The sequence below is a fragment of the Odontomachus brunneus genome, unplaced genomic scaffold (assembly GCF_010583005.1).
Source record: "Odontomachus brunneus isolate Ranch 3 - 2012 unplaced genomic scaffold, Obru_v1 Obru_scaffold_022, whole genome shotgun sequence".
Taxonomy (NCBI): Eukaryota; Metazoa; Arthropoda; class Insecta; order Hymenoptera; family Formicidae; genus Odontomachus; species Odontomachus brunneus.
The window spans coordinates 1,764,950-1,781,033 of record NW_022639472.1 but is presented as its reverse complement, the minus strand read 5'-3'; the positions used below and the strand labels follow the sequence as shown (position 1 = coordinate 1,781,033).

The window sequence follows — 16,084 nt, the reverse complement described above, 5'->3', positions numbered from 1 at the left end:
TCTCTCTCTCTCTCTCTCTCTCTCTCTCTCTCTCTCTCTCCTGTCTTCTCTTTTTCTTTCTCGGTCCTGCAGTGTTAAATATTTATCGACGATTAACAATCCAGCTCCGAGATCGATAGCGAACTGGCGCGACCAGCAAGAGATCTCGCGTGCTGCGCATTCTCATCGCGCGCCACCGTAAATTTTGCCGCGCTGGGAAATTCGCACGGCAATCGCGTTGCCGGGCGCCCTGGACGCGATATATCGACCAAAAATGGGAGAGAAAAAAGATACCCCGAAGAAAGAAAAAGAGCGCGAAAATAAAAGTCAGGCGAATTTTGCGCGAGCGGGAAGGAAGGCCTGGATTGGACAAATGATCTCGAAGGAGATCCCGCCGCATGTGCGGGGCTGCATCGCGCGAGCGAGGAAGAGAGAGCGGAGTCGACGATAAATCATCCCGGAAATTGCGATCCGCGCGATAGGGGCGCAAAACGTTCGTGGACGGGGAAAAAAAAGCGGGTTCCTTTGTACGCCGGCCAAGCTAACATCTACCGAACCTCGACGTGCTTCTTGCGGGACTCGCGTTACACCGAGTGCTCCGACATACGTTGGCAAAAAGTCGCGTGTAGGAGCGACGTGCTGGCTCTGTTTGGCTGCTGCTACCACTGCTTGATTAACGAAAAAGCAGGCGACGCACAGCGAGACACGTCTAGCTTCGCGACAGAGGAGGAAGCACACGTTCGCGACACGCGAACCGCCGAACAGACCGAAGGTCGAGAGAAACACGCGCAAATATACGATTAGCTGATTACACTGAGGGCCGGTTGTTCCAACTTCTTGGTAAGTTAACCGATAGTTAAATCATACATCTGATCTTGTTTTACTCCCCTTCAACTTAAACAAAGACAGGCGTATGATTTAACTATCAGTTAATCAAACCAAGTTGGAACAACCGGCCCTGACAGAGAGAAAAATATCTAAGAGATAAAAAAATCCCGGTGGATACTAATAACGTATTTACTTGTACTAATATAGAATGTTTCTCAAGTAAGAAAATAGACGTTTTTTTTAATGTTAGCTCTTTACACAAGAGCGATTGTTTATCCTATTTAAACAAATGAATTTAGATTTGAGTAAATATGTCACTAGTACAGAAAAAACATTCTTGTTTTTGGAAATATCTTTATTTTTGACATGTGAATCTTGAAGTGAGATTAACGTTATATAAACGAGGTTAAGTTATCGATACGTTTTGTATGTCTCAAAACGAGAGGAAATTTATTTTTATTCAGAAATAATTTTCATTATTGGAAAGCACAAAATATTATAGACGGAGAATATAATATTTCTAAACATCGAAAAGAAATATCATTATCGCCAGAATAATCATATTGTACTTTTTATGAAACTGTTATGACATTCAAGTAAAATTATAATATCATTTCAGACTTTAAAATTTTTTTAACAAAATTATATATTGTTGCTTATATATGGCCTTATATGTGGCACAATATTTGAATAAGAAAGGTGCATTCGAAAATGTTAAAGGAAGAAATTAATTGATTAATAATAATTAGGATTCAGGGTCGATTTGACGTGGAAGATTTGACTCAACGCGTATGTTGCAAGTTCGGAAAAATGTTCATAGCCTAACAGTCTGACACTGTCAAACATTATTATCCTTCCATTCTAATTTATTTGCACTAATATCATAGTGCATACAATTTTTATAGACACTATTATTTTCTTAATTAAATGTATACTTCAAGAGCCTTTAATAATATATAGTTTAGTTGTGAAACAATGTGATTTTTATTGATTTAAGTTATATTAGTCTTAAGTGGATATTGATTCCTTTTCTATATACCCATCAAATAAATGCTTCTTACACTTTTCAAATATTTTCTCTCTCTCGCGAATAACACGATACGAATGATATACGTTATTACTGTCTTATCAGTATGATCTCTTTCATGTGTATACAAAGTGTTTTCCAGACTCTTTCCAGTAATTTTTGTGGGAACGTAGAACGGATTGAGGTGAATATAAAAGTCCTATAACATTTTACGATATTCGCAATAAACCTCTATTAAATAAGATTAGTAAATAATCACACACGATATGTGCTGCTATGTGCTTATACATTAAGTCAAATTGGACAAAAAAGCCCTTTATCATTTTGCAAATAACCACGTAGATTTTTAGTTGTTAATGAAAGAAGATTGTTACATGATTGATGCACAATAATGCAGATATCTTCCTTAATTAATATCTAAAAACCTATGTAGTCATTTGCAAAATGGTAGAGAACTTTTCTGTTTAGTTTAACCTAATGTATAAGTACACAAAGACGGCTACTATAGCATCATACCATATCGCGTATGATCATTCAATCTTCTTTAATTAATTAATATCTCCAGATTTATTGTAAATATCGCAAAGCGACTTTTATGCTTACCTCAATCCGTTCTATGTTCTCATGAAAATTGCGGAGGAGAATGTGGGACACCCTGTATGCACGCCATTTCTTACACTTGTCTCATCAGAGAGCACAGATTAGCACTCTTAGATGTAGAGTCGGATGCGACCGAGTGACTATTAGCATGAGGGTGTGTCGAAGGTCTTTGGTGATCCTGATCGCTCGTTTCTCGTCGATGTTGAATCTCCCCTAATTATCACACATCTCGACCTCTCTATTCTATCTTTCTCTTTCTCTATATACTACATGTATATATATATATATCTTTCCGTGAACCGCATGACCCTTCCTTCGTACCGAACCGCTTCTGCATTGCTAGTTCAATCGACTGTAGCTGCCGACCGATAATTACGTGGGCGGCTGTCTTCCTCCACAGGATTTAACGTACGGAGAGGGCGGCCACAACTGGCGGAGCATAGTTTTCTCGCTGCTGGTCATCGGCTTCGTTATCGCCGGCATCGTCACGGCCATTTATCTCCTCGGGTGAGTTCATCGTGACATTTGCGTCTAGCCAGAGACGCGCGCACGCTGTCAAGTTGCAGAGTGCCACACAATTAGGCCTCGCTCAACGGCAACGCGAAAAACGCCGATGAATTATAAACACCCCGGACGGAATTGCAGGTACGTCGACGAGCTGCTGTACTGGAGCGGCAGGCGTCTTACGTTGGACGAGTGCCTTCGTGATGACCTGACACCGCACAGGTTACCACCGACCTGGATCTCCCACGAAAAGTTCGTCTACCAAGCCGACGACGGTTCCCTCACTCTCCTGGACACCAGCAACAATATCGTGTCCCTCTTAGTCTCTAATCATACGCTTGTACGTATACACGCATGACCTACACACACACATACACATGCGCGGGTACGCGGGCTCTTTGTGCTCAAACTGCGTAACAATAAACTTGCTGATGACATCCGCGGCGTTGTCCACGCTCGACGAATTCAGCAGAGACGCCGGTTACCACGCGTCGCGCTACAACGATAAAATCCCACCCCCTCCACTCGTAAATTCAGTCCGTGAGTTTTATGAAAAACTACCGCGTCCGTTAATTGAAAAATTCTTTGTTGCGCGGTGGCGGTTTATGAAACGAGTGCTGGGTGGTGAGGGAGGCGGTCGAATGAATGGACGGTAAAATATCCGACCTCGAATTTACACGGGTCACGCGTAGAACAGGCGAATTATCGCAGGACAGATGATAAAAGTAAGAAATTAATTAGACGCGCGGAAACACCTGTGTGTTTCGGCTGTTAGGAGGGCCTGGGCGAGCTCGCAGCTTGATTAACGCGCGACGGACTAATTACTGCGTCTACGGTTGAATATCTACAAAATGGTTGCGCGCAATCGGCGCGCGCGCGCGATTAATTACGCTGGAAGTCCGCTTCTAAATTACGAAACGATCGAAACTGCGCGAGTCACATGACGTAGGAGATAAGGTAGTCGGCCGTGCAATTTCGCCACGGCCACATCGCGGTGTAAATTCGCGGACTAATTTTGATTCCCCGACGCGCCGATCATGAGTGGGGCCGGGCGTTATCAAGCGGGATGTTTACGACGATTAATCGGATCTCTGATCGGATCACTCAATCGATTGAAAAATTTCCTTACACCAATCGGATCTAATGCTTCTATCTATGAATTTATCGGATTGGATAAAGATATTATGGAAGAACACACATGTAGATTTACTTGCATATGAGTATTATAAAATAGAAATGGGAAAATAAATACGTACTATAATACGTACTATAATACGTACTATAATACGTACTATAAATACGTACTATAATAATTCGAATAATTAACACATTATTCATTTTCCTTCTAATTTATATTAAAAATTCATGTATTTAAAATTTATTTTTTCCAATCGATTAAATGATTCGATCACAGATTCGATTGATTGTAGTAAACATCTAGGACATTACTCCGCGAGCGCATTCACAGAAAAGCAGAAGAGCAGAAGCTAATTAGAACACTTGCTGATGGTCAGATGGTAGTCGACTAGTTTCTGCTTTTCTACCAGCGCGAATCCTGATTCACACTTCTGCTTTCCTTTCTGTTTTCTGCCGAGATGCACTGAAAGAAATTATAAAAAAAACTAAGGGATATTTCCAATCAAAATATCGATGAATTTTTATATCCAATCAGAAAACATCCGATAAAATATCGATTCATAATTTTTTGATCGATTTATCTGATGAAATACCATTATGACCGAAAGTATCCGATAAAATTTAATTGAATATCTTGCTCGAATATAAAAATTGATCGGAATTTAATCGGAAATATTTGGTGGTTAATTTTTTATCGGATTTTTATCGAATTTCTCTCAATATGTAAATTATTTCTAAGTCCTGGCCTACTATAGGTGATTTAAACATTAAAACTTAACAATTGACTAATCACAGTCAAATTTGAAGAAAACAATCGACTCACATTAATCAGTTTTTAAGACTTAAAGGGGTGCTGAAGCTAAAAACTTTACCGATAGAACACTTTTTCTGCAAAATTTACGTCGTATTGGTTACACAGAATTACAAATGCTTTTATGCAATAAAAGTATGTGCAAAAATAAACAAGAGCATTGCTCGATATGTGTCGAAAACGAACAAAAAATTTTTAATGTAAAATCTCAAGCTGTCAACGTAATATTTGCCTAATCCAAAAGTTCCGCAGCTTGTACATACCGAAATTGCGGATGCTCCAAGCAGAAAAATTTTGAAGAACATTGCTCTACCTTCGCATCCGCATTTGGAAGCTTAAGAATATCGAAAAAGTTTGCAAAAAGATTTCTGCACATATATGATTAGGTTTTCCGTTGAGTATGGTAAAACAACACACATTCATGTAAGTTCTATATATACAAGAAATACGAAAAGAATAGCGTGATTATGTTAGTGACGATCGTTTCTGCATTATAGACATTATTCAAATTCGTCATCGACTCCAACATCCCATTAAGACTTAAATCATCTATTGTAGGGCCTAAGAATCGCGCGCGAACGAGACGAATAGACTAGATCGTAATGGATTTTGATACTAAGCGGCCCGTGTTACGTTAAACGAAGTGTTCTCATTCGAATTCGAACTCCGTGCCAAATAAAGTCGCGGGGCGGCGCATCGCGAATGGAAATCGCGGTGGGTTAACGAGCTGCCGAATTTTTGGTAGGCGAGCGCCGATCCATCGATCCGACAAATCCGTTTACCGGCTGATAATCTCCGACGAATTCCAGACCGAATCTCGAGGCCGAGCGAGGACGAGATCGATTATTTCCATCAGATTTCGGCGGATCCCTAAATCACGAGCCCACGCTTGGAATATCCGTATTAGAGATGCGCCGAAGGTATCTTAGCTCCCACGCGCCGACACCTAATCTTCCGGCGCCGAGCTATTGTCGCGCTCATCCACGATTAATTGGGGGCGTGTACCGAACTCCCCGTGCTCGCCAGATAATTAGACGGTAATTGTCGACGCGCAAATATATTCCCGCGGCGTGCAGACCGCCTGACTGCGAACGTACGGAGTGTCTGACGATAACGGGTGTAAAATTGACGTGTAGATTGGGTCAGACTCTGAACTAAAAATTCCTCTACCACTTCGCAAACGACCACGTAAAATCTTGAATTATAATTCGGATATGATGGTCACACGAAAACGATCGCCATAGACTGTAATTTCTCTAATAATTTCTAAAATAATGCGCTTTTGTACACTTTTAACCATGTATCGCGTAGTACCTCCAAATTTGAGGTGGTAATTTTTAAATGGAAACGACATTTCGAGTTATTTGCTGATAGGAGACATTTTTCCTAATATATTATAACACGAGATACGAGATGCACGAGATAATAATAAATATAACGATTCGATTAGAGATACCGTCCTTATAAACTCACTGGTATTTTTGTTTAGAAGATATAAAACTTTTCATATCTCTGATACATATATAGGTACGTCCTTACGGAAACAAACTACTGAGAACAATATGGGAAAACCATTAAAACACTATTGAAAAATATTGGAATACTACCGTATATTTATTACAACACTATTGGAAAACTATAGAAAACCTATTCGTTAATTTTATAAATAGTTTTAGTATAAGTTTTCAATAGCTAAACGTATTTTCGTTAACAAATAATACTAGTATATAATACTAGTATTTTCGATGAAAATACTACTATTCTCAGTAGTTTTCTTATAATATTTTTCCGTGAGGGCGAGGTACCCAACGCGCGCGCGTTACAAATGTTCTGCCAACACGATAGCGGAAAATCGACATTTGTTTTACGACCGTTTTTTAAGCAAATTACAGTGTCGGTGCAGCAACAGTGGCCATATTGGTTAGAAGCGATGTTGGTTTTGTTCACGCTCCATATGAATTTAACAAATACTAATATCCGAGATGTAAAGTGCGGTGCGTGCTGGGAATCACAAAGTAGCAGATGTATAAAGGATACATTCGCAAATTAGATGGTACTGCTGCTGCTGCTGCTGCTGCAGCTACAGAATTATTTATTTTATGTTACAGTGTAATCATCCACCAACAAAATCTCTCTGAGCGAGATAAAGGATAAAAATGATGCAGATATATGTATTCATATATTTTTTCTTTAGTGAAAATGTTAAAAACCATCTTACTTTGCAATATTTTCGATCAAATAGATATAGTTGATTTTGCATTAACACAATCATATATATATAAGTGTATCTCCAATCATCTAGTACATTTATACCGCGTAAGTTCTGACAATGAAGATCTCCTAATTTGGCGCTACTATCTTCTCTTCTATTTTTGATAGTATTTATATCCCTTAATTACGTAAAGTTTTTATTTCAATATGTACCGCCAATTTTTGGTGATACATGCTTAAGAGTGTAGTTATCCTAAAAAAATAATCGATATTTTAGTTTATGTGCGTGAGTTCAGGTGTTAAATGTACTACTTAGCAATTATTAGAGAAAGTACATCAAGTACATTATGGCCATCTTTTCCAACTTACAAAGCCAGAAAGAGAATTTGGTTTACAATTATATCCTTTGACCACATATATCCATTCATATTTCTTATTTCTACATACCTACTAGTTATTAATATCCATATAATTACATTGCCTTCCTCTAATTGACTTTAGAATATCATTCTCGTTAACCTAAATATACTTGTAATGTCTTTTCGCAATCTTCTTAATTTTCACCTAACCTTTAGACTACCTACACATTCTCTCTCTATTTATCATGTCTAATTACACTTTCCTATTTCACACTTAACGCAGGTACTCTATATCGTCTTCATATATAATAATCTGTCCTTCTCTTCAGCTGTATACATCTATCCTTTTATCTTTCATCTTCCTATATAAATACTCTTCACTGCTTTTCTTATTTTCTCTTCATTTTCTTTTCTCTCAATTTCCTTCCATATACCTTGTTAATTTCATTACTCCACTTTATACTACCTACTAACTGATTCCTTTGCCGTTTCTTCACTTATATATCTCCTTCATATATATCGCTAAGAAGGAATTTTCCATATCCTATAACCTTTCTCTTATTCTTTGCACTTCACTCTTCTTATTTATACATGATCTGTATTATCTTTCTTCTGTATACTTTTACTTTACTTTTTTATCTTATTCAACGCTCAAATCTTTTCTTTTCATCTCATTTTTCGTTTCTTGTATTCTCTTCTTCCTTCAGCCCTTGTATACTTCTGTTACCAACTATTATACATTTCCTCTATCGTTAGTTTCTCCTGCATTACGATACTAATTTAAGCTTTCCTGTATCATACACAATATCCTAACTATCTGTTCTTTATGACGCTATAATCTCCATTACCTATGCACTTTTTCCGTTTACAATCCTGCTTTCCTACCTAACGCCTTATTTAGCTTTTACTTACACTATCTATGCACTCATTCTTACATAATTTCTCCTAACTGATCCTCCTGACTTAATTCAATACATTAAAATCTAAACTCGCGTATCACGTTAATCAAGCATCCATTCATTTTCACGTCATCTAACCAAGTCCCCGTTCTCACTAATTTTGAAAACTTAAGATCGCCATTAAATTTCGACTCTTTGGTAGTCAATGACTCGGGAAATACTCATATGCCAAAAAGAATCGAGAAATAAAATGTATAGCTCAAAGGGTTAAAGAAGATTGACGAATGAGCAAGAGATGAACTAATAACAACATCTGCTGTTCTGTGCTTGTATTCTATGTATTAGGTCAAACTGAACAAGAAAATCCTCTACCATTTTGCGAATAACTATGTAGAACTTTGAATTATTAATTAAAGATGATCCGCCAATGAAGCGCGTATGATCGTCTTCGATTTATCTTTAGTTAGTAATTCGAGAATCTACGAAGTTACTTGCAAATTGGTAAAGGACTTTTGCGTTCAGTTCAACCTGATCTACATAAGCACAACGGGCGTCGCCGTCACAGCTGATTCATATAACCGCATACAACACTTGTTCATTCGCCAATCTTCTTTAATGAGTGATTCAAAATTTTACGTGGTTGTTTGCAGAATGGTAATGGAACTTTCTGTTCAGTTTGACCTAATCTACACGTACACGCGAGAGTTTCATACATGTCATTATCAGACATCCTGTATACATTCCCACGGCTCGACGTATTCATCATAAAAGCACGGCAATATACGCGAAGAAGTGAGCCACCGAATAAATATATGCACACCGCGCCAGGATGTATTAATTTTAATGTCCCGGGCGCAAGTTTCCCCTGGAGGGGTAAGTTTGATCAGGAGTACACGAAGACGTGTATCTTCGCGTGAAATATCGCTCTTTCAAAGCCGCACGGCTCCTCTCTGTTTCTTGAGCTCGCCGCGCGGCACGTTCCCCGTGGATTCCTAATTGAAACGAATCGTCGACGCTTTGGACGACGTTTCCATGCATATTTACATGAAGAATATTTCGACAGGCAATAGAAAATTAACGACGGAGGAGGAAAAGAAGCTCGATCTCGAAACCTCAGTCTTTTGCCTATCGGCGGAATCGGCCCGATACGTCGTAAAACAAAGATTGTGCTGCATATAAAATGGAATCCGAGACATTTCAAGGTTTATCCGCGGCTAGAGGTGAGCGCGAGGTGAATCGGGGTTATCATACATACCGCAGTATTGCACTACATTGCGCTTCGTGCTCGGCGCTGTATCATCTTTGTCCCCCGAGGCGCTTCGATAACGTCGGACAACAACGGATAATCACTCGGAGCGGAAAGAAGCGTCGATTAAACGTCCGTGTTTGTACGCGCAATAATAATTGCTCTCGAGAATTGTATTTACACGCTCGGTGTTATTCACACTCGTCTCCATCGGTGTGCAACGAAGCGGAAGAGGGTCGCGCGGACATTCATTATTTGCAAAATGGAGCGTCGCAGAAACGTAACCCCCTGGGCTCCCGAGGCCGGTAAGAAGAAGGAAAGCAGCTTATAAGGAGGCAAAAGGAATGACTGATTTCGACAACGCTAGCACGATAAGTGTGCGTGCGCAAGAGTGAGGAAGAAAGAGAGAGGAAGAGGGGGAAAAGGAAAGAGAGAGAAGTGGTTCAATCGGTCTGGACGAGTTCCAAATCCGCGTCCTTTTTCGCTCCCGTGCCACCAGACGGTGTATAGACGAGCGTATACAGCGCATTGATCCGATCTGGCGTCCACCAGGATACGCCGCGCCCGCGTCTCGCCGCGTCTCTTTCGGACACGAGTATCGACTGCCGGCCGCGTAATGTCTGCACGCGACGGATATCTCACGGGTAGATATCCGCCAGAGAATCCGCGATCGCCGTTAGCTGCCGAGCGACGGATTCTAATTCTCGCGCACTGGCGAGAAAACGCAACGACGGAGCGCGCTAATGATCATGGATCTCCATTTAACCGTGCTGTAATTCAGGCGCCAATGGCGACGCTATTAAAAGTTTCACGATGCGTCCCTTCTTATCGCAAAAGTGGGCTCGAGGAAAAGGGCCGGGGGAATAAAAGGAACGCGATAAGATGCCAGGCACTCTTTCGCAGCGACGCGATCGGCTTTCAAATTAGATCGTAACACCGGGACGAGTATTCCGCTCCGATGCCGTGAGAGTTAACGTAATTTTTATCGAACCTTCTTTTCCAGAGACAACTGAACGTTCAGGGCTTCGAGTGCAGCTCCGACCTGCGTTATGTACTGTTCAGGCACAATGTCAAGCCGGTAAGTAGCTTAAAACACGGGAGGCTCACGGGGAAAGTTTCTCGCGCAGCAACTGCATTCTAACTTTCTGATCTGTGGCTTATCGATGGTGTTCCGACATGTAATACGGCGGCGCGCAATTTAGTTGCAGTTAGGAGTCGATTATCGCCATCGAAAACGCATTGACCTTCTCCGTGATGTGCTCTCCCTCTTTCTCTCTCTTTCTCTCTTTCTCATCCGGCGATTCTATATTTTATATGATACAGACACGCAATTTTTGCAGGTCTTTCGAAACACTTTCACCGCTCATTACACCGTCTATGATGTCACGAATGAGTAAGTAACCACGACGTGACAGATATTCGCACGAATTTCTTATTTTCTCGTTGAATTTACCCTGAAAAGTTATATTCATATGACACAGGGAAGAGACATGATACAATTTAAAACAGAGAAAATAGAGATGAAAAGAGAATGTTTCGGTGTAATTTATATTATATATATATATATATATATATATATATATATATATATATATATATATAGTCATCTTTATGATTACTCTAACGATCACGTTTTTATGCTTACAAATTCGAAAGTCATCACACACCCCTTCGCTTGTTGGCGTCGCGACGTATGCAACAGACGCGACTGCAATACGCTACGTGGTTGGGCAACACGTCCACCATCCTGATGATCTCCGAGAACGACATTTATCTCAGGATGACGCCCGCCGCGACGGAGGACATCCGTTTGACTGATACAGGCGTGCCCGGGGTGATCTACAACGGCGTTCCCGACTGGCTGTACCAGGAGGAAGTGCTACCGAGACCACAAGCGACGTGGCCAAGCCCGGACGGCACACATATCCTCTACGCCACGTTCAACGACACCCAAGTGAGCGCATTGCAGTTTCCGTGGTTCGGCACGCAGCTGGGTCAGGACGGTGCCAGCTTGAGTCCCTTGGGCGCATCCAGGAGGGGCTCGTTCCCGCCCTCTAGGTCGATCAGATACCCGACGCCGGGTTCGCCGAATCCGGAGGTTGAGCTCTGGCTCATGGAACTTGGCAATCTCAGCGCGGCGAACTACAACGGCACCGGGAACGTCACGTGGCCGAACAAAATGAAGCTGAAGCCGCCGCCATCCTTGGACGAACTGTACGTCAGATTGTCGAAGACTTTTCGATTAATCTAAATAATTAACTGAATTTTCTCTCGATAAATAAAGATTTGATACCGAACGGTTTAAAAAAAAAAAACAAACAAACAAAAAGGAAAGAGATAAAAGTGTTGGTTATCCTCGCTCGTCCTCGCGTAGCATCGTAGTGATCTCGTGAAATTCTTCGCGAATATTTTCAGAGATTACTATCTGATATCGGCCGGCTGGGTCGGCGAGGACGCCTCGCAGATCGCGGTCGTCTGGATGACGAGGATGCAAAATCTGTCGGTGGTATCAGCTTGTCGCGGTCCCACGTGGGAGTGCGAGGAGACTCACTCGGAAAGGGCGCCTGAAGGACTGTGGCTGGACGCCCAACCGCATCCTCTCTTCGCTCCGGATGGTGACAGCTTCCTGCTGCTGGCCACGGTGCAGGAAGGTGACAAGGAGCATTTCACGCATATAAAACACGTCACGCTCACCCAGCAGAGAATAGCGGTGCTCTCTCATGGCCGCTACGAGGTGAGCGACTTTTGGGACGGAAACACCGCGAAATGTATGAATGAGAATACGAATTATCATAGAGACGATTATATACGTGGAGTCGCTTCATTTTGGCTCAGAGACACCGTGGTATTCTGTTTAGACGTGGTCGTTATAAGACAATCATCCCACCCAAGCAGAAAAAGCGACCTCTTCCTAGCCAGTAACTGGCCAGGAATTTTGATTATTCGCTAATTGTTGGCCAATTTCAGCGACGCTTGCTTCACCAGTAATTAGAGGATAAAATTAATCAGTTTCTAACCAATTTTTTATCAGTTTCCCACCAATAACTGGCTAAGAAACATTGTGTATAACCAATATTTTTCGATTTTTTACTAGACAGAAAGATTGCTCAGTTTTTAATTACTACTTTTTATTGTTTCTGTCCATCAACTGGCCAGTATTTTTCTGTATAATTTCTGAATAGTTATTGTCTAATAAATACTAGCTAATAAAAACTGGTCACAGTTTCTGTCTAGCGATCAGTTGTTTCCTGGAAAATTTTCTACTTGGACATGAATTGTTTCAATTTATTTAAAAAATATTTATATAACAAAAGATGTGAATTCTCATAATCGAATCGAATTTCCCATAAACAACAGGTAAGCGAGATCTTAGCGTGGGACACTAAGGCGCATCTCGTATATTATCTGGGCACCAGAGAGAGGAGACCTGGCCAGAGACACCTGTACGTAGTGCGCGATCCCACCGCGGACGATCCTCGTCATTTCGAGCCGTTGTGCGTCACGTGTGACCTCGGCGAAGTTCTTTGGAGTAGTAGGCAAGTCACCCAACCCCTAGAGATATGACGTACTAGAGAGATACGGCGCGCGAGATCGATTCTCGGGATTAAACGAATATTCGTGGCGAAAAATCGCAGGTTCTACTACACCAATTGCACGCACTTCGGCGCATCCGTGAGCCCGCCGGTCAGCGACAGCACGCAGGGTCACTACGTGCTGCACTGCGAGGGTCCCGGCCTACCTCTCGCCGCTGTGCACATGATGTCGTCGCATAAGATGCTGCGCGTACTGTACGACACGAGGATCCAACGCGCAGACAAGCTTTCGGAACTGGCACTGCCTACCAGACGGAATTTCGAGGTGCGTACTGTCATCATCGAAACTCGCCTCGTTCTATCTTGTATCGATAATAATGCAATCCGGAATGGCCGACAGGTGCCGTTACCCCAAGGCTGGCGGGCGCAGGTGCAGCTGCTGCTGCCTCCCTCGTGGCGGGAGGAGCTCAGGGACGCTGCGTTTCCCGTGCTCGTCGAGGTGAACGGTCGTCCGGGCAGCGAGGCGGTCACGGACAAGTTTCGGATAGACTGGGGGACTTATATGTCCAGCCACAACGACGTGGTCTACGTGAGACTGGACGTACGAGGCGCCCGGGGTCAGGGAAAGAAGGATCTCTTCAGGAGGATAGGCGGCGTCGAGGTGCAGGATCAGCTTACAGTGTTGAGGCATCTTCTCAAGACGCTCAAGTATCTCGATATTACCAGAGTCGGTGTCTGGGGATGGGGTTACGGCGGATACGTGACCGCTATGGTCCTCGGCAGCCAGGAGAACGTTTTCAAGTGTGGTGTCGCGGTCAATCCGATTGCCGATTGGATGTACTACAGTACGTCAACTTTTTACGCTTTAATTCGCGCTTAAAGATATCATATTTCTGTAAGATTTTTTATATGATCAGTCGTTTCATACAGTCGATTAAGAATCGGTTTGCGCACTCTTTATCGAATGAAGTTGCTTGTGATCAGAACGCTTGAAGTGGTCAGAATTGAAAGTCACTGCTGACACATACGCAGTAATCGGTTATAAACATACAGGCTGACATTTATTGACACACCCGTTGTGTGCAGATAGAACTCATCAAACTGAAACACAAAATTCTTCTACCATTTCGCGAGTAATCACGTAAAATTTTATGTTACTGGTTAAAGGAGATTGATGCATCATTATGCGTAACAATACACCAATCTTCTTTGATAACTAAAAATCTACGTGGTTATTTGCAAAATGACTAGAAGACTTTTTTATTCAATTTAACTTAATATATAAACACATACGGCGACAGACGTCGCTATTACAACTCATATTTAATTAATAACTCAAAATTATGTTTGTCATGCTTGTTTGCGATAAAAGAATTTTATGTTCAATTTAACGAGGTCTTCCTTTCAAGTTTCGCAAATGTCACTTCAGCTCCTGTCATAACCAATACACGTGCATACACGTCAGCAATGGTCTTCAATTCTGACAATTTAAAGCGTTACAATATCATTCGGCAAAAAATGTGCAAACTAATTTGCAACCAACTATATGTGTCTATTGACGTCTCATAATTTGCCAAAAATCTCCTTGCCTTGTAGATTCTGCATTTACGGAACGAGTTCTCGGCGCCCCTGCGGATAACTACAAGGGTTACGTGGAGGCTGATCTCACGCAACGGGCGAGATTGGTGCCCAGTCACAGCCTTTACCTTCTTCACGGTCTAGCCGACCTCACAGCGCCTTATACGCACGGCGTTGCCTTCGCCAAGGCTCTGTCCGAAGCGGGAGTCATCTTTAGATACCAGGTGAGAGACACGATGAAGGACGACGGTGTAGGTCGTGTATTTCGCGAACGCTCTCGTACCTAACGGTTTACCCTTTGGAAACAGAGTTACGCGGACGAAGATCACGCCCTGGCGGGTGTGCTCGAACACGCTTATCGTTCCATGGAGGACTTCCTCGCCGAGTGCCTCGCCTTGGATGCCTCCTAGTGCCTCAAGCCGAAAAATCCTTTGTTGTCTCTAGTGCGCCTATTTCCGATACATCCAGAACGGACGTTAATACGGGAAGTCGTCCTCGAGGTCACGGCAATTATTCTCGCGAGCGGAACGATATCCCGCAGGCCCATTTAGGAGCCTGAATTCGACGAAGTGATTCAGGCCGCGGCAGAGCGAGGAAATTTGCGAAGAATATCGCAAGAGGACGACGATCGCCTTCAGCCCGGCGATATTTTCGCGTGTATACGTTGTCGAACGACGTCGCTCCGCGCCTCTCACGCGGATTCGACACGTCGATAGTCCCGTAATCCGCCGAAAAACGTGAGAATCGTCATCGAGCGCGGGAGCGACGCTGATAAGTTCGACGATGATATGGCTCGCATACGAAGGTACGGCGAAGGTACCCCCAGAGGGAGAGGAAGAGAGAAAAAGAGAGAAATAGAGGGGGAGAGAGAGAGAGAGAGAGAGAGAGAGAGAGAGAGAGAGAGAGAGAAAGACGCGCGCGTATTTGTCGTGAAATCGATCTCGGGCGAATCTCGAGAAGCGAAGGAGTAAACGAGGCGCGTGTTCGAAAGCGCAGACCGAATTACTACATGCGGAGCTTACCGACGGCTTGCAAATTCAGCGTCGTACGTTCAGCGCCACCGAAGCGGCAGTGTGTCGCCCAGGAATCGACGTGGTGCGTTTGCAAGCGCGTCATTAACGTTTTGCTGTGTTCCAAGTCCCAAGGGCGTCCACATAGAAAGGGCCTGAGATTTCGTAGAGCGATTAAAATGACGGTGGAGAGATTATCACAAATTGAAATACACTTCGACGTACAGAGCTTATCGGGAGTCTGCAAACTCGCGCTTCCCCCCTCGCTTTCAGTTTTTCACCTCTTTCGATAAACGGAACCCGTCGGGTCGGCTCGAATCCCAAAGTAATCCCGATTACCGAACGATCGGTCCCCCCCCCCC

At 42.7% G+C, this 16,084-nt stretch overlaps 1 protein-coding gene across 14 annotated transcripts in view; it reads left to right on the top strand.

Annotated features, from left to right (window-relative positions):
• The window catches only part of LOC116842214 (inactive dipeptidyl peptidase 10), a 154,592-nt gene extending 138,514 nt beyond the window's left edge, over positions 1-16,078 (top strand). For 13 of the 14 annotated variants that reach the window (XM_032811085.1, XM_032811087.1, XM_032811084.1 and 10 more), the window contains 11 exons: positions 2,835-2,941; positions 3,080-3,278; positions 10,605-10,679; positions 10,942-10,994; positions 11,258-11,815; positions 12,017-12,335; positions 12,959-13,137; positions 13,237-13,459; positions 13,535-13,979; positions 14,731-14,936; positions 15,021-16,078. In XM_032811085.1, the coding sequence (XP_032666976.1) occupies positions 2,835-2,941; positions 3,080-3,278; positions 10,605-10,679; positions 10,942-10,994; positions 11,258-11,815; positions 12,017-12,335; positions 12,959-13,137; positions 13,237-13,459; positions 13,535-13,979; positions 14,731-14,936; positions 15,021-15,122 (2,466 nt within the window). In that variant the 3' untranslated portion in view covers positions 15,123-16,078. Of the gene's footprint in view, positions 1-2,832; positions 2,942-3,079; positions 3,279-10,604; positions 10,680-10,941; positions 10,995-11,257; positions 11,816-12,016; positions 12,336-12,958; positions 13,138-13,236; positions 13,460-13,534; positions 13,980-14,730; positions 14,937-15,020 lie in introns of all 14 variants that reach the window. The other variant, XM_032811091.1, reaches the window with a different exon arrangement.
• The last annotated feature ends 6 nt before the right edge of the window (positions 16,079-16,084 follow it).